Raw genomic sequence first — 17,741 nt, 5'->3', positions numbered from 1 at the left:
CTCAAATATAGATAAATAAAAAAAGAAAGAAAACAGTTCTTCTGCTGTAGCAGAGCCGAAGGCAGCCGGGCATGGTATGGGAGGAGCAGCGACTGATAGATTGCTTACTTGGGAAAAGTGACTCCAAATCTCTCTGGCCACGAAGTCCTCTTCCCCACTGGAATTTCACAGAGACAAACACCTATAACTGTGGTTGTCATGTGATCAGAATGAAGGGTGGCCAAACCCAGAGTCACCCCTTCCTCAAACTTCCCCATAGCTACACGTGAACTCTGGGACAGACCTCTGGGCTACGCAGAACAGAGGGAGAGGGTGGCCAAAGGTTGGGGTAGGGGCTTAGGGGAACACTTGAAGGCTTAGAACACCTGCTTGGTAGATTGGAGAAAGGCTTTTGTTTGGTTGACTGGGCAATGATTTGGTGAGCAATGGGGGTGGGAAGCCTTGGGGTTTGCTTTGAGAGGAAGCTGACATGCCCCTTCCTTGGTACACAGGACAAACGTGTTCAAAGAAGAGTCTGGTGCCCGACCAGATGCTAGCAAGGTGCTTATTATCATCACAGATGGGGAAGCTACTGATAATGGGAACATCTCCGCCGCCCAAGACATCACCCGCTACATCATTGGGGTATGGTCCCCAGGCATGCTGTCTCCCCTCTTCTTCTAAGCCACAGGCTCCCTCCTCACTGTGCCAAGGTCTTCTGACTGGTAGAAAGCTGGTCAGAGATTTTGGGGGTGCTCCAGCTCTGCTTTGCCTCCCTTACAGGTTGGAAGGCATTTTAGGAACACAGAAAGTCAGCAGAGTCTTCATAAATTTGCCTCAGAACCCATAAGTGATTTTGTCAAGATTCTAGACACTTTTGAGAAACTCAAGGACCTGTTTGATGAACTTCAGAATAGGATCTACGCAATTGAGGGTGAGTCCCAGACCCTGGCAGCAGGTGGGGAGGAAGGCCTGGAAAGATGGCTCACCCCACTGTCACTGATTGTGGGCCCCACATGTCGTAGAATGGACCACCTGGCAGGAACCAGAGTGAGGAGCCCGCAGGCACTCTTTCCTGACCTAGAATAAGAGGAGGTTTGGGGTGATGTCAGCAGATGGAGGACTGAAAACAGGGACATTTCTCCAGGCAGCCAGGAGTGTTCTGTAGGAATCGGGATCCACAGGAAGTTCCCTGTGTGTGGATGTGGCCTCAGGGTCCACCTCAGAGGAAGACATATGGTTGTGCACAGGGCAGGACCAGGCAGACTTGGTCCAGGATCCTTGCTGCCTCTTACCTGCTGTGTGACCTCAGACAGGTCTCTTTCTTCTCTGTTCGCTTTGTTATTTCTGTGAAATGAGAACAATAAGGTCTGGTGGAGGTGGTGCATGTCTCTAGTTCTGGTGGAGTCCTGTCTCAGGAAGCAAAGACAGGAGGACCTCTGTGCGTTCAAGACCAGCTTGATCTATATAGTGAGTTCCAGGACAGACAGGACTACATAGAGAGACCCTGTCACAAAAAAATAAAATAAAAAAGAAGACAATACCAACTATTTATGGGTGTAAAACTCAGCTGCTGTGCTGGTCCTTCGTGGCAGCTGTAACAGCTGTAACCAACAACAACAAAGGTAGTTGGCTTAAAATAGTCCCATCTTGGTTACTTTTCTGTTGCTCTGGTACAATGGTGGCCAAGGCATCCCACAACTGGAAAACTCTTTTGAAAAATGTGTAGTATTTTATTTAATTGTTGAGAATTTCATACATATATGTATAATTTTATTTTAGCCCTGGCTGTTCTGGAACTTGCTGTGTAGACCAGTCTGGCTTCAAACAGAGATCTGCCTGCCTCTGCCTCCCGCGTAGCGGGACTAAAGGTGCCCACCACCACTCCTGACTTGATATACAGAACATGTCAGTCATCCCGTACCTCATCCTCTAATCCTTCCAGACCCACCTGTCACCAACCTCCTCTCAATTTCTAGTCCTTATTAGAAACAAAACAAAACAAAAACCCCGGAAAACTAATACACCGAGTCCAGTTAGTGCTGCCTGTATGCACGCAGGCGTGGGGCCATCCACTGTGCTGTGAGGCCCTTGAGAAACAATGATTCCTTGACACTTGAGTTAGTGCTTTCTGCCTTGTCCCGAGGTCCATGCTGTAGCTCGTGCTCGCTGTGCCCACAAATGCCTCTCTTCTCAGTGTTCCTTGGGTCTGCTTTGTCCCGCAGGCACGAACTTACAGGACAGGACTTCCTTTTCCATGGAACTCTCCTCCAGCGGGATCAGCGCAGACCTCAGCAAGGTGCCCAGCGACGATGAGGGGTTCTGTGGGGCTGACATGGGCTCGGCTGCCTCAGGGTGACACTCACCCTGTTCCTCTCCTTCCCCAAGCAGGGCCATGCAGTTGTGGGAGCAGTTGGAGCCAAGGACTGGGCTGGAGGCTTTCTGGACCTCAATGGAGACTTGCAGAATGCCACATTTGTTGGGAACGAACCACTGACCTCAGATATGAGAGACGGCTATCTGGGTGAGCGCCCTGCTCTGGAAAGTAGCTCAGACCAGCTTTCAAAATAACGGCAGAAACTAACTAACTAACTTACTTACTTTTTCTTTCTTTCCTTTTTGAGGGAGAGCAAGGTTTGAGGTGGAGTCTGACCTAGTCCGAGATAACCTGAAACTCACTGCAAGCCCGTTACTTTGGCTTCCCAAATGCTAGATTATAGGTGTGAACATTTGCTTTTGAGATAAACTGTTATGTACAGGATAGATTGCAACTACCATGGGGCGTGTGTGGAGGTCAGAGGACAACTTGCAAGAGTTGGTTCTTCTTTCTGCCATGTGTGTCCCAGAGGCGGAATTCAGCACCTCAGCTTTGGTGGCCACAGCCTTTTCATGCTGCAGCATCTCAGCAACCCAGTTATCTATTTATTTATTTGGTTTTTTTTCAAGACAGGATTCTTTGTAGCTTTGGTGTCTGTCCTGGAACTAGTTCTTGTAGACCAGGCTGGTCTCGAACTCACAGAGATCTGCCTGCCTCTGCCTTCCAGGTGTTGGGATTAAAGACGTGTGCCACCCTCGCCTAGCTAAATTTTATTTAATTTCAAGAGTTCTTCTCAGCTGGGCATGATGATGGCACAGGCCCATAATCTCAGCACTTTGGGAGACTGAGCCAAGAAGACTGGGTGTTCAGGGGCCATCATGACCTGAACAAAGAGATTCTGTTTCAGAACGAAGGTGGAAATTGGGGGGAACTGGGGAGAGAACTCAAAGATTAACAGTGTTTGTTGCTCGTGCTGAGGACAAGACCTGAGTTCCTAGCATCTACACTGGGCCACTCACGCCACCTGTAAGGCCACCTCCAGGGACTCTCTTACCCTTTTTTAGCCACCCAGGGTACACACGCACTCTCTCTCTCTTTCTCACAGACACATGCATGCACATAAAAACATTTAAAAAATTATGCTAAGCTACCAGGCAGTGATGGAACATATCTTTAATCCTAGCACTTATGAGGCAAAGGTAGGCAACCCTGAGGCCAGTCAGGTCTGCAGAGTGAGTTCCGGGACAGTCAGAGCTACACAGAGAACCCCCCAGCACCTGCAAAAAAAAAAGTCATGCTAAGCACATAGAAAAAAATGTGTTGCTGGGCAGTGGTGGCAGCGCACACCTTTAATCCTAGCACTTGGGAGGCAGAGGCAGGAGGATCTCTGTGAGTTCAAGGCCAGCCTGGTCTACAAGAACTAGTTCCTGGACAGGCACCAAAAGCTACAGCGAAACTCTGTCTCAAAAATTAAAAAAAAAAATGTGTCTGTCTGGTCACAGTTGCCAGGGGTCTAACCCTGCATAGCTCCAAGCTGCTGGTCCATCTGAGGAGTTTTCCCAGGCTGATGCTCTTCAGTTGACTCCGTCTGGTCGGCCTTTCTTCTCTCTAGCTGTCCTTGTGATGTTAGTTCTCACAAGCGGGTGCAAAAAGCTCTTACATCTCTGGTCTTATCTGTGGTCTTATCTGATTCTCAGAACCACTTCCATGCAGCTGGTGCTGTTCCCTTTTTTTTTTCTTTTTTTAAGATTATAAACAGACTGAGAAGAGTGGAGTGATTTTTCACTGGGTCACACAGCTAGGAAGTCATAGCCCTGGGATCCAAGCCACCTCACTGGCTCCCAAGGGCATCCTTCAGGCTTGCTTATGAATACTTTCCCTGGACAGGGATGAGGTTCAGTCTCTTTGCCCTCCTTTCCCGTGCTTTTGTTTTCAGTTGTTCTGCAAAAAGAATCGAATAGACTCTTGAATCATACTTACTTCTGGTTTTTTTTTTGGGGGGGGGCAAAGTTTCCCACCCGGAACTCACTATGTAGAACAGGCTGGCCTCAAATTCAAAGACACCCTTGCCTCTGCCTCCCGAGTGTCGGAGTTAAAGGGCCTCGCTCCGTATCTACTTTTATTTATTTATTGTGACAACACCCAGAGCAGCATCTGGGGATCACGTGCCTTCTTCCTGCCAAAACTTCTCAAGGTTTGATCTTGGCCCCAGCAGTGGCTCAGAGGTCTTCACGGCCTGTTTGATCCGGCCTTGCCACCCACAGTGCACAAGCGTTTTCGGTCTTCTTCACAGTGGTCAGGGGAGCTGGGTGACGGTGTTTCTCCTGTGGTGCTGTTCTGCCTCCAGAGCCGCCGCAGTTTGGGCCACCAGAAAGTGAGCGACATGTGGTCATCTTTGATTGGCTGTGGATGTCTTTCAGTGTTGCTTGTGGTTTCAGCTTGGAGGGATGGGGTTTCTTTTTTCATTTTTGGTGGTGTCTTGGTGAAAAGATTTTTGGTTTTGCTTTTGAGACATACATATTGTATTGTATGAGCATAGGTTTGTCTGAATGTATGTCTGTGTACTACTACGTGCATGCAGTGCCCTTGAAGGCCAGAAGAGGGAGTCTTATACCCTGGAACTGTGAGCCATGGCAGTCAAACCTGGGTCCTCTAAAAAAAACAAACAAAACAAAATAAAAATAAAAATAAAAAAAAGGCAGCTGGTGTTCAGCTGTCTGGCCCTAAAAAGGATTTTGAAGTAACATGTTTAAGAAAGGATGTTTCTCAAATGTCCTTCCCTTCCCTTCCTTTTGACGTGAGTAGCTGGGACGAAGAGGGAACCAGCAGATTCCCTGGATAGAATGTTGAGTACCTATGTCTGCCTGCACATCACCTCTTTATTTCCAGTATGCACATCAACTTCGCCAGGGTTTCTCCGTGTAGCCTTGGCTGTCTAGAACTCGCTCTGTAGACCAGGCTGGCCTCAAACTCAGAGATCTGCCTGCCTCTGCCTCCCAAGGGCTGGATCAAAGGTGTGCGCCACCACACGCGGCTCTTTGACTTCTCCTGAGGCTATTGTGTGGGTTACTTGTGGCCATGAATAGATCCCTGAGGAGACAACAGGGAAGGAAGGGATTGTTTTAGGCTCGCAATTTGGGAAGGCATGGTTGGAGGAGTTTGAGGTGGCTGGTCACAATTCATCTGTGAAGATTAGATTACTATTTTTCTTTTAGTCCTGGAACTCAGTGTGAAATGGTACTGGCCATAGCAGGGTGGGATTCCCCTCCTTCATTAGACCTTGTGGGAAGGGTGGGAGAAATAGCTCAGTGATTTAAAGCGCTGGCTGCTCTCGTAGAGGACTGGGGTTTGATTCCCAGCACCCACATGGTGGCCCATAACCATCTATAACACCAATTTCAAGGGATCTGACACTCTCTTCTTGTCTCCGTGGTTGTTAAGTACACACATGAGACACATATACATACGTACAGGTAAAGCACTCATATACAGGCAATAAAATAAGTTGTGCCTCAGCTGACATTCTGTGTCCATGGGCACATGACGGACTGTTTCCGGTTAGCAGGTTGTCCACAACTGAGAAGTTCTGGGGTGGTAAAGCTGTTCAGTGCATATGGCCGCCCCTCTCAGGCAAACGGTCTCCCGGCTCTTCCCACGTATCTCTGTTGTAAGCCCAGCATCGTGGGCTCTCCTTCCGCCAGCAGCCTTTGTGCTTCTAACTCTGATCCCCTCTCATTAGGGTACAGCGTGGCCTGGCTGCCCTCCCACAGCTCCGCGCCACTCCTAGCTGTGGGTGCCCCACGATACCAGCACGTGGGACAGGTGCTGCTCTTCCAAGCACCTCAAGCCGGAGGACACTGGAGTCAGACCCAGAAACTGGAAGGGACTCAGGTGAGAGTGACCGGAAGGGCATCTGCCAGGGCAGCGTGTCCTGCAAACACCGTGCAGTGTGGGGTGAATCATGCTTGCCGCTTAGAACAGCCTCTGAGGTAAATCGCCACTTCTCCGCCTTAAGACACTGACCCTCCAAGGGCCCAACTCGTCTTAGTTCACATTAGCTCAAGGGTGGAACCTAGAGCTGCTCCTGCTTTTGAGGCGACGGGGGGGGGGGGGGGTGGGGGGGGGGTGGTCTGGGCGGGGTCTGGGCGGGGTCGAGGTGGACATGGTGCAGCTGAGAGCTGGGAGGGGACCTGCACCTTCTGCTGGCCTTGCTGACTCTCCCTCGGATGCCTTCCTGTCCCCACAGATTGGATCTTATTTTGGTGGGGAACTATGTAGCATTGACTTGGACCAGGATGGTGAGACAGAGCTATTGCTGATTGGGGCGCCCCTGTTCTATGGGGAGCAGAGAGGAGGCCGAGTCTTCATTTACCAGGGAAGAAAGGTGAGAACCAGGGCTCCCTGTGAGGCAGGGAAGAGCAGGGCAGAGGGCGAGGTGGCAAGGAGGGAAGCTCTGCTCAGGTCTGGGTTATTCTGAAGGGCTTCTCCTTCGCTATGCCAATCAAACCCTTTAAACAGCAAAGGGCTGCTGACATTCCTTGTGGTATATTGTGCAAGGCCCGGTGCCGAGCGTCTTGAATACATGGCCTCATTTCATTGTGTGATCATCTCCTAAGCACCTATGAGCTTATGTTACAGATGTGTGCACAGAAACAAACTAGGCTATCAGCATGACGGTGGCATTGTGATGCTTTGAGGGACTTGGTCACACCTTTCTTATTTTGTGCTTGTCAATGTATTGATCGCAATGCCACATTCTGGAAGTTTGCTGAGGTTAAGGGGTTAAGATATGACCCATCTCCTTCCCCTGAAGGTGTTCAGCATAGTCTCAGAGCTGCAGGGTGACCCTGGCTACCCACTTGGGCGGTTTGGAGCTGCCATAGCTGCTCTGACAGACATCAATGGGGATAGGCTGACGGACGTGGCCGTGGGAGCCCCTCTGGAGGAGCAGGGAGCTGTGTATATCTTCAATGGGCAGCCCGGAGGGCTCAATCCCCAGCCAAGCCAGGTAAGGTACCCTGCCTGCCCATCAAATTGGGATCCCATGTGCCTTGAAGCCTCCAAGCTCATGGTCCAGTCTGAGCCTTGGCTTGGTTTCTTGCACCTAGCCTTTGCCAGCCTACCATCCATTTCTCTCTTGCTGTCTCCCAGAGAATACAAGGAACCCAGGTGTCCCCAGGAATCCGGTGGTTTGGACGCTCCATCCATGGGGTGAAGGACCTTGGAGGGGACAGGCTGGCAGACGTAGTTGTTGGAGCTGAGGGCCGGGTGATTGTGCTGAGGTAAGATGGGCTTCCTGAGTCACCCTGATCAGTGCAGCTTTCTTCCTCCCTGCAGCCTGGGGGCACTATACTCCAGCCCTCGGGGCCAGCCCTCCTTCATGGTTTCCTGCAGGTTCAGTAGCTGATACTCAGAGACAGAGAAGGGATTTGAACCCAAGTCTCTCTGGTCCTAAATTCGTTATATGATGTTAAAATCTGCTGACTTGGGTTCTTGGAACCCAAGTTTCTCCATTTTTGAAGCGGTGGTGACATTTCCTGCTCTGTTAGTACCGGGTACGAAGAATAGATATTATCACATGTTATGTCTTTGAAAATTATGCTCATGTGTGTGCATGTATGTGTGTGTGTGTGTGTTTACTCTCATGCACATCCCACACACATGTGGGGATCAGGGCACAACTCTTGGGAGTCAGTTCTCTCCTTCCACCTTGTGGGTCCCAGGGATTAAACTCAGGCTTCTTTACACTCTGACACTTTTTGCTGGCTTCCTTTTTGCTTTTGTGGCAGTGCTGGGGATGGAAACCAGGCCTGGGCAGACGAGGAAGTATTCCATCTGCACCACCTTAGCCTGGTTGCCAAACCTTTTGTTTTGTTTTTATATGTGGATTTTGTTCTGTCTTTTCCATAAAGAGTCACAACTGAGTATAGTCTGGCTTAGAGCTTAGTCTGGTGGCCCAGGCTGTCCTGAGGTCAAGGTCTTTGTGCCTCTACCTCCCTTTGCCAGGATTACAGGGCTGTACCACTGTGCTCAGCATCTGCTGTATTTTGAACATTGGATCAGACACTAGGCCCCTGTCGGGGTCTGATGTTAGCCCAGACTACAAATTATTTTTCTGGACCAGACCCCAACATGAACTATCTCTCTCTGGACTGGCATGGAGGTGCCACAACTCACATGGCTTTTTCGGGAGGGAGATTTCTCAGAGATCCCTCATGAAATCCTGAGTTCACATGCTGAAGAATTCCTCTCGTTTATTCTCTCAACAGCCTTATATATCAAAACATAAACTGAGGGGTAAAATCATTAGCATTCTGTTTCCTACGTAACCAGGTGAATGGCTTTTGGTCACATCCACATCTACCTGTGCTTGCTATCACATCTTCCTGATCTGTATGCTAGCTGTCACTGTCATGTAGCCTAAATTAGCACCTCTTTTTAGGCATCTTTCAAATTACAAAGAAAGAGCAGAACAATATCCTGACCTTTTGTTAGGTTAGCGACAGCCTGTCTGGAAGGGTATGTGACCACCTCAGGTGTGGCCTACAGCTTCAGAGCCTGGCTGCCATACCATATAGAAGTATGGCCCTACAGGCCCCAAGTGTCTGTGAGGATACATATAATGAAAACTTACAGTTGGACTGCTGAGGGCTACAAGGAGATGAGCGGGCTCCTATAAGGCAGTCAGTAGCAGGGGCAGCCAAGTACAGATCTCTGAGGGGCTGGTGTTGGAGCTGAGAACTAAAAGAAGGAACTGTGTAGGCCGGCAGAAGCCTAGGTTAAGAGCGCTATAGAAATCCCAGCAGGTGCCCAGTCATGAGGAAGGTAGGAGGCTGACAGGAAGGAGGGCAAGTGTGGCTGGAATGTGCTTGTCCCAGGGCACTGTGCTAGGAAATAAAACTGCTGAGACAGGTGATAAATACATCATGGGTAATAAAAAGCTTGAAATTTATTCTGAATATTATATGACATGACCATGTCTACATAGTGATTTCCAGGCCTACCAGGGCCTACATAGTAAGACCTGGTCTTAATCTACCCATCCATCCGTCTGTCCGTCCGTCAGTCCGTCCGTTGGTCTATCTGTCTATCTCTCATATGACAATGGGTACAGTCTTTAAGTCCATTTCCTAATACCACAAACCCCAGCATAGACCCCAACATTGTATCACGTGACATAAGTGGATATCTCTCTCTCTCTCCCTCTTAGGATCTCAATAGCCTAGGCTGTGGTCTTTCTGTCTCATGCTTACCGTACCAGGAATGTAGGCGTGTGCTACTGCACCCTCGGATTGCTCTTTCTCTCTTTTCAAAAGCCATATATGTATGTATGCATGTATGTATGTGTGTATGTGTGTGTGTATGTATGTGTGTGTATGTGTGTATGTGTGTATGTGTGTGTATGTGTGTATGTATGTGTGAATGTATGTGTGTGCATGTGTGTATGTATGTATGTATGTATGTATGTGTGTGTATGTGTGTATGTATGTACATATGTTTGTATGTATATATGTATGTGTGTATGCATGCATGTATGGTATGTATGTGTGTGTATATATATGTGTGTGTATGTATGTATGCATGGTATGTATATATGTATTGTGTGTATGTATGTGTGCATGTATGTGTGTGTATGTGTGTGTATGTGTGTATGTATGTGTGTATGTATGTATGTATGTGTGTGTATGTGTGTATGCATGTATGTGTGTATGTATGTATGTATGCGTGTATGTATGTGTATATGTGTATGTATGTGTAAATGTATGTATGTGTGTGTATGTGTGTGTGTGTATGTGTGTGTGTGTATGTATGTGTGCATGTGGGTGTGCACTTAGGGGGTGTCAGAGGACAACCGAAGGGAGTCGGCTTTCTCTTCCACTTGTAGGTTCTCGAGACTGAATCCAGGTGATCTGGCTTGGTAGCTAGTGCCTTTACCAGCTAAGCCACATTATTGGCACCATTTTTGAAAATTATGCTTATTTGACTGTTTGTGGTGACACACTCTTTTAATCCCAACATTTGGGAGGCAGAAGCAGGATCTTTCTGAGTTCAAATTCAGCCTGGTCTACAGAACAGTTTCCAGGGCAGCCAAGGACATATAATGAAACCTTGTCTCAAAAACAAGAAATGATGTTTATTTACTTATTTATGTGTTATATATGTGTGTGTGTTTGTGTGTGCACTCACATTCACACGTGTGTGCCACGGCACACATGTGGAGGTCAGAGGTCAGAGGTCAGAGGTCAGTTTGTAGGCCTCTGCTCTGTTTCTACCATGTGGGTCCTGGGGACCAAGTCTTGTCATTAGTCTTGATGCCTAGTGCCTTTGCCCTACTGAGCCATCAGCTCACTGGCCCTGGCTTCTCTTTTTGCAAAGATCATTTCTTTATGGAAGAGTGGGTCACGTGGCCAGTGAACTGGGGAGGCTGTAGCTGTCACTGCTGCTGTGACTGAGGGACTTCTGACAGTGACAGGGAAAGACAGCCCTCTGTCCTCTGCTAGACAGAGCCCCCAAATGTGTGTCACCAGTCCAGTGGAACGGTTTTCTGCTCTGCAGCTCGAGGCCAGTGGTGGACGTTGTCACTGAGATGTCCTTCTCCCCAAACGAAATCCCGGTGCATGAGGTGGAGTGCTCCTTCTCAGCCAGTGAGGAGCAGAAGAAAGGAGTCATCCTCAAGGTGTGCTTCCGGATCCAGGCCCTCACGCCTCAGTTTCAAGGTCAGCGCCATCCTCCTGCCCCCAGAAGAACTCCCAGTATTGGGAGGATGCTCCATCATTCCACTCTCATCTTCCTTGGTGTCCAGGTAGCCTGCAGGTCAACCTTAGCTACACCCTGCAGCTGGACGGCCACCGGACGAGGAGCCGAGGTCTGTTCTCGGGAGGGAGCCACAAACTCAGCGGGAACACACCTGTCACCCACATGAAAACTTGCAAGGACTTCCCGTTTCACTTCCCGGTAAGGGAGCTGTTGCTGGTGTTCTGGGAAGGAGTGACCACAGAGAGAAGCAATGAGCATACAGGCTTAGCTCTGCCGCATACATCTGTGACAGTGACATTGACATCTTTGCTTGTTTGTTTTGCTTTTGTTTTCTTGGAGACAGTGTTTCTCTGTGTAGTCCTGGCTGTCCTGGACTAGGCTGGCCACATTCACAAAGATTCACCAGCCTCTGCTGGGATTTTTGTTTTTTCAAAAGTTTATTTGTATATGTATTTTATGAGTGCTCTACCTGCACGCATGCCTGAACGTCAGAAGAGGCACCAAATCCTTCCCGGTGGTTGGGAGCCGCGATGTTGATGCTGGGAGCTGCGTCCAGGGTCTTTGGAAGAGTAGCCAGTGCTCTTAACCCTTGACCCATCTCACCAGCCATTGGACCAATTTTTTAAAAAAATATTATTTTGGACAGTTGCTGAAAGGTCCAGATGGAGTTGGCTTGTTGCTTGTGTTTCTTTTCTGGGGTGTCAAACACACAGAACCAGAAGTGTTACCCAGGTGGCTGGCACCCACCCTGAACAGTTCTCCACTCCCAGTATCGGCTTGTTTCTAACCAGTACTGTGTCCCTCTCTCCTCACACCCCACCCTTTTAACTCTGGAAACTTAAAACATAAATTTGCCAGAGAGGAGAGTAATATGGCGTGGGGGACCTTGAGCTTTGGGTCTGGGTCTGTGGGTTCCTGGCTCTATTGCTCTCAGTTCTAATCTGAAGACAATCATGGCAGTCTTTAGAGCTCTTCCCCTCATTCTGAATTGGGAATGATTGTGATCCACAGGCCCCCTTAGGCGTAGTTCAAACTGAGAGCCTACCTAGTGTTCCAGCCATAGTAATGACAAAAGGCTGATGTACCGACTCTGGAGTCAAAGAAGGAATAGCCTGATTGCTCTGGAATATTTTTGCATGAAATTTGATAATGACTGTCTAGAATACATAAATACATAATATATGTTATTAAATAAATGTATATATAACATGTGTATATTATATACACATATTATGTATATATATTATGTATATGGGTGTGTTGCCTGTATGTATGTCTCTGTACCTCTTACACGTGTGGTGCCCAAGCAAGACTGAAGGCATCGAATCTCCTAGGTTTGGAGTTACAGATAGCTGGGAGTCATCTGTGGGTGCTCGGAATCAAACCTGGGTCCCCTGGAAGAGCAGTCAGTACTCTTAACCACTGAGCTATCTTTCAGCTCCCTAAAGCAATCTTTAAGACATCATTTGAAAAAGGTCTCACTCTGTGGCCCAGGCTGGCCTGGAGCACTAGGTAATCCTCCTGCCTCAACCTCTTACGTCCTGGTATTACAAGCATGAACCACCACACCTGGATCAATTTAACAATGGTGTCTTAGTTACTTTTTTATTTCTATGAAGAGACACCATGGCCAAGACTATTTATAGAATAGAGTTTGCTGGAGACTGGCTTACAGTTTCAGAGGGTGAGTCCGTGATCATCATGGCAGGGAGCATGGCAGCAGGCAGGCAAAGAGCTGGAGTAGCTGCCAGTGTGCATCTGACCAACAAGCAAGAGGCAGAGATAGCTAAGTGGGAATTACATGGGCTTTTGAAACCTCAAAGCCCACCCTCACTGACACACCTCCTTCAACAAAGTCACACCTCTTAATCCTTCCCAAACAGCACCACCAACTAGAGACAAACTATCCAAACATATGGGCCTATGGGGACATTCTCATTCAAACCACCACAAATGGTTCAAGGGCTTCCATTACAATCCTGTGGGCCAGGGACTGATCAGTGATGTCTGGCACTGAGGAATGAAAACTTGTGCTGAGAAGCACATTATAAACGCCTGGTACTCAATAGCTGTGCTTCATGCATTTAAGTGTATGCAGTGGGGGAGGGATAAGTTCTTAACATGCGGAGGACAGATGCGGCACGCTCTCAGGCAGGCGAATGGCTCCCATTAGAGTCCTCATGACTCTGTGTTCTCACCCTCAGATCTGCATTCAAGACCTCATCTCCCCTATCAATGTCTCTCTGAATTTCTCCCTTTTGGAGGAAGAAGGAACACTGAGGGACCAAAAGATGGTAAGGTGAATGGAGGGAGGTTGTTAAAGGAAGGCTGGAAACTCTGTCTGGCAACAATAAAGCTAATATGTGTTACTTAAGCAAGAAAGGGTTCGTAGGAGTTTGTATTTAAAACTGCTTTGGGAAGAAGGTTTGGCAGGGTCTTCCTCAGGCTCTGAGGGCTCTGAGGAAGAAGAGATAATGGGTGGAGTCTGAAGGGTCTCTTCAGTGAAACTGTTCCAGGTCCTGCTGGGCATCAGCCATAACCACATTGCTTTTTAACTGTGTGGCATACACTTCAGGGAGTGTTGACTGAGGTTCTGTCCTGCCCAGGCCTGCAGCTATTTAGACCCAAAGAAACACACAGAGGCCTACATTAATTATAAACTGGTTGGCCTATTAGCTCAGGCTTCTTATTAATTCTTACATTAACTCATAATTCTTATCTGTGTTAGCCACGTGGCTTGGTACCTTTTATCAGTGAGGCATTCTCATCTTGCTTCCTCTGTGTCCGGGTGACGACTTTAGACTGAGCCTTTCCTCTTCCCAGGATTCTCCTGTTCTGATTGCCAAGCCTATATTTCTTGTCTGGCTACTGGCCAAGCAGCATTTTACTAAACCACAACAAGTGACAAACCTTTACAGGGTACGATGCCATTGTCCCAGAGCAAGGGAGAACTTCAGAAGGCCATGCTTTGGATCAGGCCTGTCCCTGATATTACAAAGACAGGGCACTTTAATGAGCCTTCTTTCCCTTCTGTATTCAATTCAATGTCCAGTTGAGGCACTACATAGTTAGCGGGGGAAGTATCTATTCGAATTTCCAAGATCAGATACTCCCTGTGCAGCATCAGAAGTATGACATCCTCCTTCAAAATGCTTGATGGTTGGTTGGGCTGTTGAGACGCAACAAAGTCTGGGGGAAAGAAGGTGACCTGGGAACCTGAGTGTGGATCTTTCGGGCAAAGCCTGAGTAGGCTCTGTCCCCACCCGTCTCTTGGGGCTGTGTTTGTAGAGTCTCTCTCTTGGTTTTGTTTTTTTTTTTTTTTGAGACAGGGTTTCTCTGTAGCTTTGGTGCCTGTCCTAGAACTAGCTCTTGTAGACCAGGTTGGCCTTGAACTCATAGAGATCTGTCTGCCTCTGCTTCCCAAGTTCTGGGATTAAAAGTGTGTACCACCAAAGCCCAGCGTAGAGTGTCTTCTTAGAGAGGCTCTTCCAAAGCTAGAGGAGGCGTGTGTGGTGACAGTTAAGCTCATTCGGTGCCTTTGGTGTCATATGATGAGTGTGCCCCTGCCTGCCACCCCAATCCTGGGAATTGGAGGTAAGGACAGGGCATTTACAAGAAACAAGCCCAGTATGCTGGCTGTTCCACATGCCCCTGAGGCCCCCTCTGTGCTATGCCCCCTCTGGGCACCTGTTCTGATGTGGTCCATAAGTGTGACCCTGCCCTGGAGGAGCTCACAGCCTGCTGTCATAGAAGCCATGATCACAACCCTCCTTAACGGTGCTGCTGTCAAATTATGGGCCAGGCTGCCATAATGCATGCTAGAGATCTGAGGGGTAAGGCGAGTCTCCCCATAGAGGTGACCCAGAGGTCCCCAAGGAAGGAGAGGTATATGTTCAGATAGACCATAATGTGGCAAAAGACACTGGAGACCGTGGGATGATGGGCGCAAAGGGGAAGATGAGGTCAGATGGACTTAGAATCTAGTTAAGGGCATTGTGGAAACATCAAAGAATTTTTATGTGGGGAAAGGAAATGTATATTCATGAGCTCACATTTTTTTCATATTTATTAATTTTATTTTATATATGTGAGTGTTTTGCTTGCATGTATGTATTTGCATTACACATGTGCCCATGAAAGTCAGAAGTGGGCATCGGATCTCCTGAAACTGGAGTTTGGAGCTACCATTTGCAAGGGTGCTGGGAATTGAACCCGGGTCCTCTGGAAGAGTGGTCAGTGCCAACTGCTGAGCCATCTCTCCAGCTCCTCATGGTGACTTTAGTGCCAGTGTCAGAAACCAACTGAAACTTTATGTGAGCAAGAAGAGGTGCTGGCCAAGCCAGATGGAGGCACAGGCCTAGCTTCGTGTCTATCTGTGTCCAGACATCTGGACAAAAGCATCAAGACTCTTTCTCCCTCTTTTTTCTTTTCCCTCCCCTCCTTTGTATAGCCCAGACTGACCTGGAGCTTGCTCTGAAGCCCAGGTTGTCTTTGAACTCCTGGTACCTGCCTCCATTCCCTAAATCCTGAGCTTTCTTTGTATTGTGTGTAGCTTACTGCCCTTGTATTGTTCCTTTGTCAGACTGCCAACCAAGCAAAATAGAGAGACCTCTCTGTTGTAGTGATCTCGTCTTATCCACACCCCTAACCCAATGCCGGGGACCAGGCCTAGACCAGATCCATACCCAATGTGTATGGAGGCAACCAAAGCCACGTAGGGCAGGACCAGATATGGGGAGAAGATTCACTGATGTGAGCTGCACTGCAGCAGTGTGGACCTGAAGGGCAATGGAGGAGCAGTGGGATCTGGGGGAGAGGGAAGGTGGAGGGGGCTGAGAGGAGTGGAGGGAGGGAGGCTGCAGTCAGGTTCATAGAAAGAAAGCAAAGGAAAGAAAAGACTGTTTGTTAGGCAAGGGGGTGGGGAAAGGACCCCCAGCAGCCCTAATGAAAACCCAGCCCATCAGAAGGGCACCTGAGGGCACAGTCAACGTCAGATGCCTTTCTTGGGAAATGTCATTAGTTCTGGGTTTTATAAAATGAGTAGATTAGGGAAAGGCAGCAGGGGCGGGATGGGATGTGGGGGTGATGTATGCTGATACGGTCAAGGGGGATGGGTCATGGACCTTGCTTCTTCCAGACAAACAGCTGAGGGGTTCAGGGCCCTGGACACCCATTTGGTTCATGGTTCCATGGGTAATGGGCACCTGTGTGAATGCTGAGGGGTGTGGGGATCAGTCAGCAGGGACCACTAGGCTTTTATCTACGTAAAGCCACGGTAACTGCTGAAGTTAGGAATGAAGGGTTGCATTACCTTTAGAATTTAATCCCAGTGCCCCAGCATCGCCCGCGTGGCGCGGTGGACCCCGGACTCTGCTCTGCTGCTCCTTCTGAAGTGCTGTGCTCTGGTTCCACCTGCTCCTGAGAGAGGCAGCTGCCTCTTGCCTCAGGGCTGTTATAACCTCTGACTCCCCTCCTCTCTCTTTCTTTTCTTTGTGATGCACTAGTCAGCGGTCTGTTTTGGTGATGAGAACTTGAGAGAATTTTTTAAGAAGAAATGTTCCTTTGGGCTCAGGACCTCAGAGGTTCCAGTCCATGATCATCAGTTGGCTCTGTTGTTTCGGGCTCATGATGAGCACACATGGGGGGTGCACAGTAAAGTCCCCTCCCCACGTCGTTGTGGCTGGGTCGTAAAGAGAGAGGAGGACAGACTTGGGGTGCCAGTGCCAACTTCTGCCTCCAATAACAACATTCTTCAACTAGCTGTTTGCTCTTAGAGATACTGCCACCTTCCACTGCAGCGTAGGCCGTGACCAAGCCCTCGACACACAGAGAGGTGGGCATTCTAGATCTAGATACAGCTGTTACTGGGACACCATTGCTTCAGGACACGTCTTGTCCTGGTTAAGAGTCCTTTCTCCATGCTCTGAAGCTTCCTATGTGTGTCTCATCCTAACTCCTCCCCGGCTGAGGACGTTGCCTTGTCATTTCTCCACCCTGTGTGTGTCTCATCCTAACTCCTCCCCGGCTGAGGACACTGCCTTGTCATTTCTCCACCCTGTGTGTGTCTCATCCTAACTCCTCCCCGGCTGAGGACACTGCCTTGTCATTTCTCCACGTGTTTTACAATCATTCACATTACCCAGTGTCCAGTAGGGCTGCAGGGCTGAACTAGAGGAGAAGCTCAGGAAATGCTGGGGGAAATGGAGTCTGAGAGCAGGCCTCAGAGGATAGGGTGTTGGCAGAGGCAAACCACAGAGAAAGGGGCATTGGCAGGCAGGTGAGGCCAGATGTTGGATGCCCAGGAGCTCCTGCCAAGAGTGGAACTGTACAGTCTGCCTTGTCAGAGCCCAGACAAAGGGAGGGAGAGGCACCCCAAGCCTCATCCTCCCATTGCAAAGCTGTTACCAGAGAAGGACCGTGTACCTGGCTGTGGGTGTGGGAAGACCACAGTCATTGCAGATGAACCTCTGTCATCCCCTCACCTGAGTACTGTCTTCACTCTTCCATGCTCAACAGGGCACAGACACGCAGCCCATCCTGAGACCTTCAGTACACGCAGTGACAACGGAGGTAAGAGGGAGGAGAGGCAGACCCGTGGGCCTGGGGTCCCTGTCCCGCCCTGCTGGGTCCAGGGCCTGAGCCTCCTTCTGGGTCCTGTCTCGCTCTGCTGGGTCTGGGGCCCGAGCCT

At 49.0% G+C, this 17,741-nt stretch overlaps 1 protein-coding gene across 1 annotated transcript in view; it reads left to right on the top strand.

The window, feature by feature from the left end:
- Itgal (integrin subunit alpha L) overlaps positions 1 to 17,741 on the top strand; it is a 38,093-nt gene that overhangs the window by 9,262 nt on the left and 11,090 nt on the right. The window contains exons 8-19 of the mRNA XM_041666578.1: positions 492 to 624; positions 763 to 913; positions 2,205 to 2,278; positions 2,371 to 2,503; positions 6,036 to 6,187; positions 6,543 to 6,680; positions 7,110 to 7,304; positions 7,448 to 7,578; positions 10,853 to 11,013; positions 11,100 to 11,251; positions 13,258 to 13,347; positions 17,570 to 17,623. Of these exons, the coding sequence (XP_041522512.1) occupies positions 492 to 624; positions 763 to 913; positions 2,205 to 2,278; positions 2,371 to 2,503; positions 6,036 to 6,187; positions 6,543 to 6,680; positions 7,110 to 7,304; positions 7,448 to 7,578; positions 10,853 to 11,013; positions 11,100 to 11,251; positions 13,258 to 13,347; positions 17,570 to 17,623 (1,564 nt within the window). The remainder of the gene's footprint in view (positions 1 to 491; positions 625 to 762; positions 914 to 2,204; positions 2,279 to 2,370; positions 2,504 to 6,035; positions 6,188 to 6,542; positions 6,681 to 7,109; positions 7,305 to 7,447; positions 7,579 to 10,852; positions 11,014 to 11,099; positions 11,252 to 13,257; positions 13,348 to 17,569; positions 17,624 to 17,741) is intronic.

This window comes from Microtus oregoni, unplaced genomic scaffold, assembly GCF_018167655.1.
Source record: "Microtus oregoni isolate MIOR12 unplaced genomic scaffold, Mior012 000016F_ref0000370, whole genome shotgun sequence".
NCBI lineage: Eukaryota > Metazoa > Chordata > Mammalia > Rodentia > Cricetidae > Microtus > Microtus oregoni.
Note: the sequence above shows the minus strand (reverse complement) of the source record. Positions and strands in the feature narration are given on the sequence as shown.